This window comes from Rhinopithecus roxellana, chromosome 6 (genome assembly GCF_007565055.1).
Source record: "Rhinopithecus roxellana isolate Shanxi Qingling chromosome 6, ASM756505v1, whole genome shotgun sequence".
NCBI lineage: Eukaryota > Metazoa > Chordata > Mammalia > Primates > Cercopithecidae > Rhinopithecus > Rhinopithecus roxellana.
The window spans coordinates 72,644,534-72,662,811 of NC_044554.1; the positions used below are offsets into that span (position 1 = coordinate 72,644,534).

Consider the following 18,278-nt stretch of genomic DNA (forward strand, 5'->3'; position numbering starts at 1 on the left):
TGGCGGGGCGGAGCTAAGGCCGGGTTCCTCTGGCCGTGGGGGCTGCTGGAACAGCGCTGTCAGCTCTGGGTCCGAAACTGTGGGCTTCCCCACGTTGGAAACAGCAGCTAGCATTTCCCCAAATGAGGCTGCCCACCCAGAGCTGCAGAATTTAGAAACATATCTGATGTCTGATCCTCTATTCAACTTCTTTTTCCTAACACAGAATTGGAAAAACAAATATCCTAGCCAACTGGTGACAAAGGTCGAGAATGAGACTAAAGTGGACTCCATGAGTGAATTGGGATATTCTTCACTCCAGGGAATTGTGGTTACTCTTCTGAGGATAAGAGGGTCACAAGTACTGTCTGGACCTCAGACGGCAAGCACCAGAATAGCTCAGTCGTCTCTCTGTGCCTTAGTATCGAACTCAGATCACGGATGTTCTTATTACTCCTTTCCTGGACTAATTAGTTGGGTCTTTCAATGATCTGATGCTTTATGGCCTGACATTTTGCTCCTAAAATGAGTTGATTATAGCAGGTGTTGGGGATAACTTTTGCCCAGTAGAAAAAGGTACACAGTGGGCTTTGTCCAGAATCAGCTCAATCTAATTCTGTGCAGACCTTCGGGTAGACGCTGCTAATAGTGCAATTCTGCAAATCCCCTTCCACTTTTGCTGAGGCTGTCAAGGGGAAAGGAGACCAGTCTGGTGCATGTCGCTCTCTTCCCCAGTCCTTGCTTTGCGAACTCTGGATACCCAGGGCTGTCTTAGCGCATAGCAGGCATTATTTAAAGGCTCTGGACCTGAACAGGTTTTCAAACTTGTTTCTAAGCCAAACTCTAGTGGGCTGAGGCTCTCCGTGAGGCCACACCCCTAGAGTGAGCCCCACTCCAGAGGGACGCTGCTGTCAGCCCCTTGTATTTTGAGAGACAGAGCGCCCCCTAGGGGTGTCCGGCTATCACAGATTCAGAGAAATGGGCATCTAGAGATCTTTGCTTGTGAGAAAACCTTTTAACATCTTATAGAACAAATTAATTAACACATTACAGAAGAAATATTCACATGGAAGCTGGATTCATCCAAAGCCCTTGCATGTATCGCCTCCAGTGGCTTTAATATTATTTTACGTATAGGTTCAGAGTCCTTAATCTCATGACAAATGGGATAGAGAAAAATAAAGTGATTCTTCACTTTTAGAAGCCAAAAGAGTTTTAAGAGAAAATGGATGAACAATGGTGGTGTAGGACATATCGTTTTGGTGGATGCAATGTGATTTGAGAGATAATAAGAATTATGAGATTTCTAAATTGGAATCCAGGGTGTAACAGTACTGTCACTGAGTGATAAGGAATAGGCAGACAGTTCTATTAAGCTCTGTTAAGGCAAGAAGTCTGAGTTTGGGGAATCTAAAGAGTCATTCTTATGCTTTATTAAATTGTTGAGAACAAGGTACAGAAAAAAGAGTGAATAAGATGCTAAAATAAAATTGTCTTTGGGTTGGGAGAAATGAATACAACAGTATTAAAAATTTTAAGAAGATGATATAGCTAGACTTCAAATAATGGGAATAGGGAAGAAGGTGGAAAATTAGTATCCCAGAAATGATTCTAGTGGATTGAAGAACCCAATTCCCCATTTTAACTAGTGAGTCCAAAGGAGTGGAAGAAGGCAGTAAGGAAACATTTGCAAGAGAGAGAAAAGATGTAGCATGAGAAGGTGTTAACAAGAGGTGGAAAGGAGATACAGCAGGAATTATCACCAAATAGACTAAGGCGATCCACAAGCATCTGATTTTAGAGTAAACCCAATCTGGATACGATTTCATGGCACTGCCTTTTATCAGCTGTTCTTAAACAAGTGGTTTGACCGAAGTCTCAGCTTTCCTCATTCGTGAAATAAGGATATTAATGTTTCCTTTAAAGTGTTGTTGGTACAACTAGATGAGATAATATATGGAAAGCAACTAAGCTTTCTGTGAGTATTTGCTGGATAAATGAATGCTGAATGCATGTCTGCTAAGGTTTGAATCCTGAGGCTGTGCTCCGTCCTCACTGAGCTTATGGGTGATGTGGTGTCAGACACATAAAAAGATAATTATCAAATAATGAGCCCCGTGGAACATCTAAACACCAAAAGCAAACATGAGCTCTTAGTTCTCTTCCGTTCCCTCTTTGAGATAGAAGTGCACTCACCAGCAGATGCTCATTTGGGAGGATGAGAGCAAGGGTGGCATGAAAGAAGCATGTGGAGGCTCTACCTGGGACGTATTTATACCTGAGCAGTAGGTTACACACATTCGAATAGAATGATAGAGCCTGAAGGAGTCAGAGTGAATGAGGCCAGTCGTGATGTCGCACACCTATAATCCTAGCACTTTGGGAGGCCAAGGCGGGAGAACCACTTGAGCCCAGGAGTTTGAGACCAGGCTGGGCAACATGGCAAAACTCCATCTCTGCAAAAAAATACAAAAATTAGCCGAGCATGTTGGTGTGTGCCTGTGGTCCTAGCTACTCAGGACGCTGAGGTGGGAGGATCACCTGAGCCCGGGGAGGTCAAAGCTACACTGAGCCATGATTGTGCCACTGCACTCCAGCCTGAACAACAGACTGAGACCCTGTCTCAAAAACAACAAAACAAAACAAAAAACAGGGAATAATAAAGACAGAGAACAAGTTAGTTTAGGGATGAGGTGAGAGGGTAAATATTCACTAGAACCATGAGGCTGTAGATTCTGACAGTGTTTCAGACTAAATGCTTTTGTGCATATAATTTCATAAAGTCTACTTTACACTAAATAATTTCAGTATTCAAGGGCCTGTATTTAAGCAGATTAATCTGAGACAATCGATTAACAGACCTTTCAGGATCCTATCATTTCGAGTTTGGACAAAACAGAAACATCTTTCTCCCCAAACCTCTCCAACACAAAATATATGCTCCCTTCCCACACATTTCATTTGGTCTTTGGTATGGAGTGGGGGTAAGAGGAAAGTATGCACTCAAATAATTGTTTGAAGAAGGTATTTTTTAAATTTTATTTTTTTAAACTAGGGAATAAAAGTATTCTTAACATAAAATTCCAGTGTTGGATTCAGAACTTTGGGAAAGTAATATACTTCTCTACCCCTCTGCGTCCCATCTTTCTCATAAAACAGGGGTTTCAGGGATCAACTGATGACCTCAAAGGTCACCCTAGGCTACGAAAATGTATGCTTTTAGGGATACATTTTGACAGGGATTTCCTCTCTGTCTTCAGATTCTGGGCTCTGTTGCTTTTCTGCAGGGAACAGCCTTTCCCTTTCAAGATATTATCTGACTATGATAAGGTAAAATCCAGCTGTAGTTACTAGCAGTGAAGTCATGAATTAAGTGCTGGAAGTCTTATCAGCAATGCCTGGTCTCTAACCTTCCAGCACTTCTTCCCTAGAAAGTTTGACAGCCCTCTTCTCAGCTCCTATCACCTCTTATCTAATGCTGACTCTAGAACTTGTCCCATAAGCTATGAACTTAAGATGATGTTTTTAAACCTTGAATGATACATTGAATCTCTACTAGCCAGAAACATCACCCTAGGTGCTGGGTGAAACAGAAGACATATGGCAAATACTATGAACAACTGAAATATAAGAAACACACTGATGAATGGGTCACAGCATGATAACTGCTGCAACAAATAACTGTACAATTTCATTAGCTTGATACAATAAGAGCTCATTTCTCACTCACATCATTTTTAAATGTTTTTCAGTTTTCTCTAAGACATTTGGTACCTAAGGTCCTCCCACCTGGTGACTTTCCATAACCTAGAATCTTGGATACTCACTGGGATCCTCTGCCTCCCATCAGCAGAAAATGGATGAGAAAGGGCATGGTGAATTTTGTGGGAGGTCTTTTATGGGTCAAGCTTCAAATTGGCATACATCTCTTGTGCCATATTCTATTGTCCAGAGCCTATTCACATGGACCCACCTAATGGAAATGGAGTTGTGAAATGAGGTCTAGCTACATGCCCAGGAGGAAAAGGAAATAAGGCTGATAAACAGATAGCAGTCCCAGCCACAACTAAGATGGATATATTCCAAGAACCATGGAGAATCAAAATAAGTAGTTCACATCTTTTGAGAGGTGATAAGAAAAAAGTGGCCACTCCTCGACTGGGCCCTAACAAGTCGCAAAGATTTCAACTCCTGCAAGAGGGAAAATAAAGGTCTTATGTCTTAGTAGGAGACCACTGAGACATAGCCGTAAAAAAGAGTGATAGCTACAGATCAAGGAGGGCTATCATTTCCAAGTTTAACAGTTTACTTAGCCTTCATCTGCAGACAGTAGGAATCCAAAAATTTCTTTCCCAGATTTAGTAGTGAAGATATGGTAGTTTTCAGGGTAGGGTGACCATTGTCTCCAATTATCTGAGAATATTGTTATGTTACCATTACCTTCTATTGTAAACCCAGAAAGCAAAATCTCCTTTGTTTTATAGGTGGGAAAAGAACAGCATGAGTCAAATGCATGTGCTTATTCTCTTTAGTGCAAAACACATGTAAGATTTAATTTTAAAATCTATGTGAAATGTCAGATTCCCGCTTTAGAGTCCTTCACTGTCCCTTAGGAGACACATGCTGTATTCAATTAAGGTATATGCAAATGCGTCTGATGATGTATTATTCCACAGGGTTATGCATACATACAGTGTAACTTTTGTACAGACTATGGACTTCAATTTAAGACACCTGAATCTTTTATGAAGCTTTCTGTGCATTTTTGAAAAATGAAGATTTCCCTCTTCCATTTCAGTGGTCCTAAAACCACCCTAGGCTGTAAAGGGTGATAGCAGGATATGGCAAAGGTCCAGGAATTGTGTCAAAGGGTGATAGGAAGAATGTGCAGGACTCCCCTCGTGCACAGCATTTGTCCAGTTTACACATGGAAGTAAAATGCCACAGTGAAAATTCTTCATTTTGCTACTATTCTTTTCTTAGTTTTTGTTTGTCAATTTCTTTGTAAGTTTCTAGATGAACAAAGAGTCCAGATAGACCAAATCCTCCAAACTAAATGCTTTTGATGTTAGATTGTACATCAGATCTGTGTTTCTGAGCATATAAATCACCTAGACTTCCCCTATGCTAACACTCGGTGCTGCCTGTTTTAAATGGGACATACGCACTTTCAGTTCTCCACAGTTTTCAACTGGTCACTTTATTTTTCACAACTTACTCTTTTTAATAGAAATTTTGAATTTGCTTCCACCAGTACCAGAATGATTTTCATTACATTTGTGCTGTATTTTAGTTACTAGTGTACTTATAATCCTTTGCCATATAAACTGCTTATGATGGAAGATTTTACTCACCTCCATCCCCTGGGAGCATCCAGCACCCTTGGCAAGTGATTGTTTAAAAAATTTATATTTATAGAATTCTACACATCATAAATTCAAATATTTTCCATTACTATTTCAAGTTTTCCACAAGGTTTCACATTATGGTAACATTTAACTAAGTAGAGGCAATTTTGTCCCCCCAAACAGGAGACATTTGGGGGGTAATTCTAGAGATGTTTTTGGTTGTCACAACTGGCAGGGGGTGGTAAGGCAGAGGCAGAGTTGCTACCGACTCCTAGTGTACAGAGGCCAGGAGTGCTGCTAAATGTACCCTCCAATGTACAGTACAGCTCCCACAACAAAGAATCATTTGGCACAAAATGTTGAAAGTGCTGAAGTTGGGCAGCAAAAGAAATAGTCAACAAACAGACAAACTGGAAGTGGGAGAAAATATTTGCAAACTATGATCCAACAAAGAGCTAAGATCCAGAATCTACAAGGACCTCAAACAACTCAACAAGAAAACACAAATAACCCCATTAAAACGTGGGGAAAGAGCCTGAACACTTTTCAAAAGACATACAAGTGGCCAAAAAAAATATGAAAAAATCAACATCACTAACCAGAGAAATGCAAATTAAAACCACAGTGAGATACCATCCTACACCAGTCAGAATGGCAAAAAGTCAAAAAACAAAAGATGGCCGAACATGGTGATTCATGCCTGTAACCCCAGCACTTTGGGAGGCCGAGGCAGTTGAGCCCAGGAGTTTCAGATCAGCCTGGCCAACATGGCGAAACTGCATCTCTACTAAAAATACAGAAATTAGCTGGGAATGGTGGTGCATGCCTGTAATACCAGCTACTCAGGTGGCTGAGGCACAAGAATTGCTTAAACCCAGGAGGCGAAGGTTGTAGTGAGCTGAGATCCACTACAGCCTGAGCATCAGAGAGAGACTCTGTCTAAAACACAACAACAACAAAACAAAAAATAGAAAAACAAAAGATGTTGGTGAAGATGCAGAGAGAACAGGGAAAACTATACACTGCTGGTGGGAAAGTAAATTAATACAACCTCCATGAAAAACCCTATGGATATTTCTCAAAGAACTAAAAACAGAACTACCATTGGATCCAGCAATCCCATACTGGTTATCTTCCCAAAGGAAAAGGCATCATTATGTCAATCTAACAGTCATACCACCCTGAACACACCTGATCTCATCTGATCTCAGAAAGTTAAGCAGGGTCAGGCCATCAGGCCTGATTGATTGGACAGGAGACACAATTAGTCAAAAAGATATCTGTACTCATATGTTTATTGCAGCACTAGTCACAATAGCAAAGATATGGAATCAATCTAAATGTCCATCAACTGCGGATCGGATTTAAAACATGTAATACACATACACACACACACACACATACACATACACACACCATAGGAGTACTATTCAGCCACAAAAAAAGAATGAAATAAATGTCTTTTGTACCAACATGAATGGAACTGGAGGGCATTTTCGTAAGTGAAATAAGACATCAAATACCACATGTTCTCCACTTATAAGTGGGAGCTAAACAATGGCTACACCACGGACAGACAGACAGAGTGGAATAACAGATACTGGAGAGCCCAAAAGGAGGGTGGTGTGGAGGGGGACTGAGGGTTGAAAAATTACCTATTGGGCACAATGTTCACTATTTGTGCAACAGATACACTAAAAGCCCAGACTTCACCACTATGCAATAGAGTCATGTAACAAAACTGCATGTGTACCACCAAAACCTATAAAAATAAGAATTTATTTAAAGTGCTAAGGTGAACAAACTCAAAATTAACTGAACAAATAGTTGTTGCACATTTTTTTACATATGGCTGCCTGAAATTTGTCTGTTACTTAAGTTACAATAGTAACTTATGGCAATGACATGATTAACTTCCTTAGAATTTTAGCCATTTCCCGAATGTGTAATTATACTGCTTCCCCAAACAAATGCAACTTTGGGCATATAATTTCCTTTAAGCCTCTCAAATTTGTCTTTGAAGTTTGCATCCTCTAAAAGATTATATATACAGATACAGAAATATATCTGTATATATGTATACACACATTCTAAAAGAGAGACAGATAGAATGACTTCAATTAGTGAGCACACATGTAAAATGGGGGCGGGTGGGAGGGGTGAGGTAAACATTTCATTGGGTAAATATTTAACGCAATGAATTGTACTTTTTTTTCATTACTTTCTTCAGGACACAAATTTATACCTTGGTATGGAGCCAGAATTTCTGTTTGAATCAGTTCAATAATATATAAAACATTTAACTTTCATTTGTTGTATGACAGCTCAAACAATGTTCTCCATGAAGAATCTCATGTGTCTTCTCTGTAAACCTGCAAAACAAGATTCTTTGGAAACTGTATACATTTTTTTAAATGTCTCAAAATAACCACACAATTTAGCTTGTTTTCTTTTCCCTTTTCTTGCTTTCTTTTTTCAATGTAATCACAAATCAGTCATTTCCATTTTCAGAAAATAAAAGGTATTTTAAAACTTTTATGTAAGTATAATTTGATTATCTGAAAATTGATGTGTGTGATGTGGATGGGAGGGAGGAAGGTTTTATCTCATCCCTTCAATGAATGCTGGCATTCATGTAGCTAATCTGGCTGGGTAAGAAGGAAACATTCTTTGACTGAGTGTACAGCCCTTTGGTCACATTCCACCACATAAAGTCAAAAGGTTACTTCTATATCTAATCTAAACCGTATGATCTCTAACAATATATAACCTTTTTTTTTTCTTTTTTTCAACAGATCACTCTTTTAAAAACATTTATGCACGGTGACCACTGGTAAAGTGAAAATGTGTTTTGGCACATTTGGGAAACCCACAAAAATTATCTTTACAACCACTTCCTCAAAGCATTCAAGAAAAAAAATGAATGACCATATTAAGATAAATACACAAATACTTCAAGGATATAATCATAAACTTTGATAAACTCTAATGGGATATATACCAAGGAGGTCATATCCCATTAGAATTAGATTTTACTAATACCTCATATTTACCTGAGCATAAATATAAGGCAATCCATTAGAATGATTTTACTAATATTATAACTAGTTTTATTAAGACCAAATCGTTTAAATATTAAAACTAGTTATAATATTAGTGAAATCATTCTAATGGATTGCCTCATATTTATGCTCGACTCAAATGTATGGGGCATTACCTTTGACTTATACAGCTTTTTAAAGTAACCTGACACCTGTTACAATTGTTCTTATTTTAACGTATCAGAATGGAGGGTTCCTGTACTGGAGCAGATTTAACAATGCAACCAGCATTCTCAGCAAACTATCGCAAGGATGAAAAACCAAACACTGCATGTTCTCTCACTCATAGGTGGAAATTGAACAATGAAGACACCTGGACACAGGAATGGGAACAACACACACCGGGGCCTGTTGTGGGGTGGGGGGAGCGGGGAGAGATAGCATTAGGAGATACACCTGATGTAAATGACGAGTTAATGGGTGCAGCACACGATCATGGCACATGTATACCTATGCAACAAACCTGCACGTTGTACACATGCACTCTAATAGAACTTAAAGTATATATATAAAAAAGAATAAAGCAACAAAAACTCAAAAAACTAATAATTAACATATGACCACTAATTTTTCCCACAACTGATATGAAACCTGTAAATGTTTTCAGTTAGTCTGTCCTCAAAGACTAGCAGCATACTAGTATACACCTTCCCAAGGAGAGCTATTCGTATTAATTAACGTAGGCAGGTAGAGGTGGAGAAAGTGTATAAACCACACATCAACAGACACATACAGCCACACTCTCACGTCCCACACTGGCAATAAGTGCCATCAAATCTTCAACTTTTAATAAGCAGCAGAAAGATGAATGATTATAATGTTCTCTTCTGTAATTTCCTTTAACAGTGAAGAAAGTTAAAAGTGGTACTTGATTAACTAAAAACTGAATTATACAGCTCTAGAGAGTTTATTCAGAATTATTAAATTGCTTTCGAATGAATATTTTAATAATGTGTAGGCATCTAACAATCTATTAGTTAAAACACAGACTTAGAAGGTATAAGTGACTTACTGCTTAAAACAGAAACAGCTGGCTAGGCACAGTGACTCACACCTGTAATCCTAGCACTTTGGGAGGCCAAGGCGGGCAGATCACAAGGTCAGGAGTTCAAGACCAGCCTGGCCAGCATGGTGAAACCTTGTCTCCACTGAAAATACAAAAATTAGCTGGGCATGGTGGTGCATGCCTGTAATCCCAGATACTCAGGAGACTGAGGCAGGAGAATTGCTTGACCCTGGGAGGCGGAGGTTGCAGTGAGCCAGGATCATGCCACTGCACTCCAGCCTGGGCAACAGAGCGAGACTTCACCTCAAAAACCAACCAACCAACCAACAACAACAATAAAAAAACAAAAAAGTAAAGGCCAGGAGTTCAAGACTAGCCTGGGCAACTGAGAACCTGTCTCCACAAAAAATATAAAAATTGGCCAGGCATTGGTGGTGCATGCCTGTCATCACAGCTACTCGGGAGGCTGAGGCAGGAGGATTGCTTGAGCCCAGGAGGTAGAGGCAGCAGTGAGCTATAATTGTGTCACTGTACTCCAACCTTGGTGACAGAGTGAGACCCTCACTCAAAAAACCCAGAAACCTGAAGTTAGTTCATCTTTAAATCACTTTAAACTTTATTTCTCTGTAGCAGAATCAGATCATGAATATTAAGATCCTGGATCAGAAACTATAAACCGGTTCAGCAGTTTTGATTTTATTATCTAAATAAGGAAATCTAAAAATCTTGACTAGCAATTTTAATTTGTCTTTCAAAAATCAAGGGAAAGATCCACCCAAATTTAACATTTTCCAACTTACAGACTAATTAATTTTAAGTCATCCCTACTTTATAATCTTAATAAGGGAACATACTTAAATCAGTGATTTCATTGAACTGTTAAAATAATCATAACTATAGTTAAACAACAATAAGTAAATGTTACCCTAGACTCCTATGACAAACAATTCCTGCTCTTCATGAATAGACTCTTGCTGTCTTTTGGCTTCTTTCCCTGACACTGTCTACTTGCCTCACGGCCACTCCTTCCAGACTGCCTTAAGTTCCAGAATGCATGTGGCCTTGAAGAGTCTCTTCTGCCTTGAACGCCATCTCTACTACATCCGTCTTTAGGACTCAGTTCAAATGATAGCTGCTTTGTTAATTCTTCTTGATTATTTCAGTAATCAATTTCCCTGCTTCCCGGTGTTCTCCCAGTGCTTTGTATATCCATTACAGCATTTATCAAGATACCACATTTAACATGTCTGCCCCCACCAACTCTCCCCACATACATATAATACCTTCGTATGTATATTCTCAGCATCTAGGTGCTTAATATTTGTAAAGTTAAATAATATTGTTGAGGGTCTTTTTTTCTTTTAAAACCCATCTGCTAAAAACTAAATGTATTTTTATCTGTGAGAGCTGAGGGGGAAACCACTGCAATGTCTACACATTAAAGAGTATCTTACCCCTTTATAACCCAAGTTTGTTAGACATTTATTTGCACAAGATTAAAATAATTAATTAGGTCAATAAGACCATTTCTAAAGTCTAAGGACAAAGGGCACTAACACTGCACAAACTTAAAATGGTTAAAAACCTAAAGCATGGAATTTGCTTTAAAGGAGAAGAGAGCAAAAAAATATAAACTGCCCTAGAAAAGAATGACTGTATGCTGATCAAACACTCAGCCTCATTTTGGCATTTAATTAAGCCATTTATTGCTTCAAATGTGTCACCATGAACATTTTGATATACACTCCACAGCAGTAAGGCCTCAGTTTTCACCACCTACGAACTCTGAACCCACATTTGGATATTTTGTCCCACCAACTGTTACATGAGTTTTGCGCAACAGAGAATTTGAATGTTTACTTTATAATACCAGAAATACTTACTTTGCCACTTGGTGTAAATGTCACAAAGAATATTAATAGTTGGCCACATTTTTTGGGGGGCGATGAGGTAGTTCCATGTTTGGGCCCATTATATATGATTCAGATATTAACAGGTTCTACCCATTACTAAATACCTGCACCAAATTTTGGTTTCCTTCTTTATACATGCTTCATAAAATATTCAGTGTTTGAGTTTAAAACTTGTCAAAGTGTTTTCTAAGTGATTTGGTAAGGAGTGGAATTCACACACTGAAAGGGGATGTAGCAGCTGGAAAACAGGATGTTCCTGACTCAGACAAAGAACTTTCTTTTCAAATAAGGCTGTACATAAGGCTTTTTCTTTTGACCAATTCTATAAAATGAATGAGGTTGGAATAGTCACAATATATAGAGGATGTAAATGATACATGTGAGTATTTCCAGGCAATATACGTTGATAAACGAATTGAATACTACATTATTTATCACTTCTTAAAGGGTTATAAAATATCAAAATATTGAGTATCATGAAATGGTGATAATCACGATATTATGAAATCATGAGTACCCACAAATGAACCTAACTTGTTTAGGGGGCTGGCAGAGTTGTATAATCAGACTGTGGCAGCTCAGAATCATGGGATCTCAAAGGTGGAAGAGACCTTTGAAATCCCCTATCTACCTCACACCCTTTGGGTAGCACTGCATAGATTTTACACTGTTATCTGAATAAGTTCTAAGAAGCTCGTAAGTGGTTTAATTAAAGCAGAAATCTGATGGACCCCGTATGTTTCAATATAAAAGATATATGATGTATTAAGTATCTTAAAAGTTAAGGATTTTTCTATAGACTAGACTCAATATTATACTTTAAATAAAACCTCCACTATGCAAATGTATAATTTAAATAGCACCTATAGAATAAGACCCATACTGTAGTCAGTATCACCCTGGTGCAATAAGCCCAGAGCAATACAAAATTTGAATTAACTGTCGTATCAGTAAGTGGCAGAATCGAAAATAGCTGAATTTGAAGCTCCCAACCAGGGGGGGTCTCTTCACTCTATTTGGATACATTGCCTCCAGTCAAAACACCCATAACCATTATTTTCATTTTAACTGCTGTACTTACACTTCTTTCATGTCTTTTAGACTGAAGGAAAAAGCCAGAAGATGTTCTAAAAAAAAATACATTGGCATTTCAAATTTACATTAAAAATATCTTTCCTGTATTCTCATATCACAAATTCTAAACATTATTAAAGACATCACAGATTACACAGTATTCTGTGTCCTGGGCCTCTGATTCTTTTTAGATTACGGAAGTTGAGAGTTAATTGGAATTCAGAAATTTTCATTATTAAGTATGTAAAGTATAAATACAAGTAATTTTTTAAAAACTTTATTTTAACACCTAATACAATTGCAATTTTAAGGATTACTTGCACAAAAAAATAAACACATTTGGTATAAAAATGTATCACTTTAACGCCCTTGCCCCTTCAGTCCCCCGCCCCCTCCCTCATGAACTGCACTCTATCTGGATGCAGAAACATAGAAAGACTAATGGCACAAATTACTTTTTACCTACAGGAGTTTCTGTTTATGTACCCAGGTACTCTAGAGGATACCAGCCCACTTTATCACATGAACCATTTCCTTCAGCCTGCTGAATTAGTTTCACAAAGAAACAAAGCTTATTATAAAGGCATTTTAAAAACCATTATCTTAAATTCTTTTTAGAAGCACTGACTTTTTTTTTTTGTTTTTTTGCAACCATTTATATACAGTGTTACATAACAGCTCTGGAGTACAGTACATGCAGCAGAATATACCTGTTGAATATAAAATATTTTCCTTAAAATCTTCATCATTGGAATTCCTTGAAGTCTAAATCATAGAATGCCCATTACTTTGAGAAAATGGTTGAGGAGTACAAATGTCTGCATATGTTGGCCACTGAAATAATCCAAGGCTAACTGGAATAATATTCATAGCACACCAGGAGTGCATAAATAATTTACTTACATTATTAAAATACAACCCATAAAATTCAAGTTCAAGATCTTATAGGATTGTCTATGTAAATCCTTTAAGTGGTTGCCTGGAAATGCATTGTTTCCTCTTTCTCTTCTTTTCTTTTTAAAGTCCTATATAAAATGTTCAGCTGAAGTTTATTTCTTCCTCAAACAAAAGGACCACCTTTATTTGTGTCTGCTGCCTCTTCTCTTCATTGCAGCAGTGCACTGTGGACAGTACCATTTGCCTTTTGGTGCCTCTGTCAATCCAACGCAGCCATAATGGAACCACTCTATAGGGCACTAGAGGCAAAATTGCAAAAAAACAAGTTTTCAGTACTTCTGAAGGCAAGAGAGTATATTAAAATATGCTCAGGAGACTGAATAATCCATTTAATTTAACAATAATTGGATGCGTAACATCAGAATTTTTAGATCTAGATTATTTAGACATCATTTAGACTAAACGATAAGCTTCAGGAATGAGGAAATGAAGGCACGAAAAATTATGCATCTTCAAGAATCCTGAGGTCCATGTAATCTAGGCCCATCATCCTAATGAATGAAAATTCACTAATTTTCAACTTTCAAGGGCAAAAAGAAGTGAGATGAGTCTTCTATGTAGAAGGTAAATATATCTTAAGATTTTATTTAATAGCCTTATTTGCTGTCTCATAAAGCAGAATAAGCTGATTGTAATTAAAGACATTAATTTATGTCTTACTCCCTGGATTTCCTACCTGGGTGTTTCTATTCCCAGAAATGTAGAGAAAAAGTATTCCTCTTTGAAACATATTAAGCAGAAAACTCTTTCATGGAAAGTCTTAGCACTCTAAAGAGCACAACTGGGAATAAGAAGAATCAGAGAAGCATGATGCTGGTACTCACAGAAATGTCATTCATCATTTTCACTAACTGTGCCAGAAGAGTTTACAGTGATATTCTTGAAATGGTTGGGCAATACTGTTTTTGCAATAACCACAAACAGCCTACAAGGGATTCTACATAGGGAAATAGAAGGAGGGTCTGTCCCCATCTATGTGAGCATGTTGCCGTGACCCTATCAGGTCTAGGAAAAGTACACATTTTAATGCACCTAGCCAACCCCCTCAATCTTCAGATTGTTTTACAAATTTAAAACTCTTGTTAATCTTAGGGTCCTGTCACTACTAAATAAGGAGGGAGTCAAAATTACTAGACAACAATATTCTCAGTATTGAATAAAAATACGTATCTCTAACTAAAATTAAGTCTCCTAAAAACCAGGAATTCCTTCCTTTCAAATTTCCTTTACTTTTCAGATCAGAGGTGGCTCTTATCGGCTGACACCTGCACAGTACAGTAAAAAATATTATACTCATGAGAGGAAGATAATCTCACATTAGATCCTCAATTATCCCACCCTTCACTTTAGCACGGTGCAGCCTGAAAGAATGAATTGTTTTAAAATTCCATTTCTTCAATGTGATAAATGAACCGGATTCTAGTAAACACAGTATTTTTTAGCAAAGGGAAAGGAGGATATTTATAATTTTCATACAACATAACACTTCTGAGACAAACCATCTGCACAGAAAACCATAAAATTAGCTTTAAAAATTAAAATAGGGAACACATTAAGGGACATCACCCAATTTTGAAGAGGAATATTCTAGCATTAGCACAACATAATTAATATACCTGCAAACCTGTTTTCTTAAACCAAGCCATATAGCATATAGGACAAATATTCAAGTAATGACAACCTGTGATTTTTTTCATTCCTAAATAGAAAAATTTAATACTTACATCTTGGTTATCACATCCCACCATCTCACCATAAGATACCTAGTTAAAAAAAAATTAAATATCTTTATTATGACTATGTAACAAACACCTAAATCCCAATTAACTGTTTATGATACTGCTGGAAAACAGAGGGAAATACACTGAATATACAATTACACTGAGAATCAAGGTATAATTAGTTTTTTCCTGAAATACTCTTTTGGGCAGCATGGGGCAAGGGTGGAAAGAAATGCACAAGAAATTATCTGCCCTTCAGAAGTCTGGAAGAACTTGCCATAGAAATCACCTGGATGAAGGAGTCATCTTTCTGGGTAGTTCTTATTGTAAAAATTTTCAGTTTCTTTCTTGATTACTTACTGAAAGTTTTTACTTCTTGGGTCACATTAGGTCATTTATATTTTTGCAATTAATAGTCCACTTCCTTGAAACTTCTAAACTTCTCTATTTTATGTCCTTTCTCATTTTGCTTTTGCTATTCATCACCAGCACCTTAGGGTGTAACTTGCTAATTGTTGAGTTCACTGAAGTTCTCAGTAGACTGAATAATTTTTCAGACAGGATTAACTAGATGGCATACCTTCTGATTCTCTGCATGAGTGAAAATATATTTACATGGTCCTATGCATAGAAATAACTTCTTTGAATATCAAGTTTTTGGGGGGCTCTTAATTTTTCCCAAAAAGCTCTACAGAAATATTTCATCACCTTCTAGTTTTTTAGAGTTACAGAGGAAAACTCTAGGTTCAGTCTGATTTTGTTCTTTTGCAAGTAATCTACTTTTGTTGTGAGAATATAGGATATGCTTTCCTTAATCATTTGTGCTGAAAAATGTTTATCAGGTGATAGTAGAACAGCTAACAAATTGTTAAAATTTTTAAAAATTGGATTGGTAACTCATACTGTTAGACAAAATAATCTGCTGATAGACTAAGACTTAAATGTGAAGAAACTGAAGCATGCAAAGAACTAGACAAAATCACATAAAAATTAGGAGAAAATATTATACAAGAAAAATTTTTATGGAAAGAAGAGCCAAAGAGAAAGCCCTTCTAAGTATATAATCCATGGCTTGCTTCATAAAAAAAAAGATTAACAGTCATAACTACAAAGTATCAAAATTTTAGAATTATTAAAAATAACTAAATCAAGCAAATATTTAAAGCACATAATAAAAACAATAGAAAAATCAGCCAACACTATTAGATGTCAATTCATAATGTAAAAAACAAAAATGGTCAAAAGATGTCCAACTTTAATATTAGTGTATTTAAAACAATTGTGACATAAAACTATCAAATTGGTACTTAGGTTTTAAAAGAAAATAATATCCAGTTGTTGGACAGTGTTTAGTAAACAGGTATGTTCATTAATTTTTGGTAATAAATTTCTAGAAAATACATTTTGGTAGTCTGTCAAATATTTATGCCTAATTTTATTGCTAAAAGATTATCAAAAAAATCAGATGTATAAAATGGATTACATTTTAAAAATGCCTATCTTAATATTATCCCTAATTTCAAACAAATTAAAACCACTAAAATAATCTATAGCTAGCAATAGGTTAAAAAAACTATAGTGGATGGTATAAGAGATAACTATGTGAAGATTTTAAAGATTTTTCTTTAAAATCATGTTTGGTATACCTGATTTAGAGAAAAAAGCCAGTAACAAGAAGGTATACACTGTGGTTCCTACTGACAAACTTACATACACACACGTGTATGCATTATATGCATATATATGTGTTAAGAAATGCATACTTATGTCTCAAAATTCGTATGTTGAAGCCCTAACCCCCAATGTGACTGCAATTGGACACAGGGCCTGTGAGGAGGTGGTAAAGGTTAAACGAAGTCACAGAGTGGAGTCCTACTCTGAAAAGGCTGGTGCCCTTATAAGAAGAGACACCACAGCATACTTTTTCTCCCTCTATCATGTGAGGACCCAGTGAGAAGGCACCAGTCTGCATCTAGGAAGAGAGCTCTCCTCCAGAACTGAGTCAGTGGACACCTTGATCTTGGACTTCCCAGCCTTCATACCTGTGAGAAAATAATTTTCTGTTGTTTAAGCTACCCAGTCTGTTGAATTTTATTAAGGCAGGCAATGTGCACGTGAGGTATATGGTAGTGGTACATCAAAAATGTTTAGTTACAGGTTGTATCTGAGGGCTAGGATTATGGGTAACATTTTTCTTTATACTCAGTATTTACAGCAAATGTCACTTTTGTAAGAAGGGAGAGAAAAGTATACAAACAAAGCAGGGGTATTTTAAGTGAGTTTTAAAAAAGGCTTAAAAATGAAACAGTTCTCTTTCTTCCAGTTTATTCAGATTATACTTTTATAGACATATACCAGACTTTTACCTGATTACAAATGCAGTATCGAGGTTCATTTGGGTCATAAGTCCAATCAACCTGACTGTTTGAATCAGATTCTGGCACTACAGTTGTTTGTTGAGAGATTTCTTGTACAACAGTTGATGATGAAGAACACGATGATAAAGAAGAAGAGGAGGAGGAAGATGATGACTGTTGGCTTGAAGACTTGTTGTTGTTTCTGAAAAAAATAGTATAAGTTTTATTTGCTCACCATCCAGAAGTTACTAGAGAATAACTCCGTAATAAATAGTATAAAATGAAATGATATCAAATGTATAAATTAAAGTCTAAGCTAAAGTAATCTAGATTTACCAATGACTTAAATTATAGGTAGTACTTTGAAGAATTAATATAAATTTTGGCTACTTTACAGACATTATTTGTATTTTTAAGTAAAATGAATACTCTTCATCAAAACCTAAGGCACATAGACACAAAACCATTTGATAAAAGTGGTTATAGCCATCAATTGATGGGTGAATACCTACCAACGAGTATGGCAGGGAACCAAGACTGAAAATTCACAAGTAATTTATTGCTAAGCCATATGCTATTTTAATTCTACAAGTATAGAACTTTATCATAAGAAATTATATTAAACTTGCACCATTAAGACGAATTAATTTTTAAGATGTTTGACATTTCTGTCATGGTTATTTCATATTGATCATTCATTTAGGGATTAATTCACAAAAAATGTAACATATTTAAAAATACAGAAAATATAACTACTAGGTAACTAATTATTTTGGCCTAGCATTTGAACTTTCATTATGTGTAAACATCCAGGATATTCAG

General features: G+C 36.7%; 1 protein-coding gene across 1 annotated transcript in view; it reads right to left on the reverse strand.

Annotated features, from left to right (window-relative positions):
• Window positions 1–12,682: 12,682 nt before the first annotated feature.
• ING3 (inhibitor of growth family member 3) overlaps window positions 12,683–18,278 on the reverse strand; it is a 28,339-nt gene continuing 22,743 nt past the window's right edge. Inside the window, exons 10-12 of the mRNA XM_010382298.1 lie at window positions 17,466–17,658; window positions 15,103–15,141; window positions 12,683–13,617 (exon numbers count right to left, since the gene is read on the reverse strand). Of these exons, the coding sequence (XP_010380600.1) occupies window positions 13,501–13,617; window positions 15,103–15,141; window positions 17,466–17,658 (349 nt within the window). The 3' untranslated portion in view covers window positions 12,683–13,500. The remainder of the gene's footprint in view (window positions 13,618–15,102; window positions 15,142–17,465; window positions 17,659–18,278) is intronic.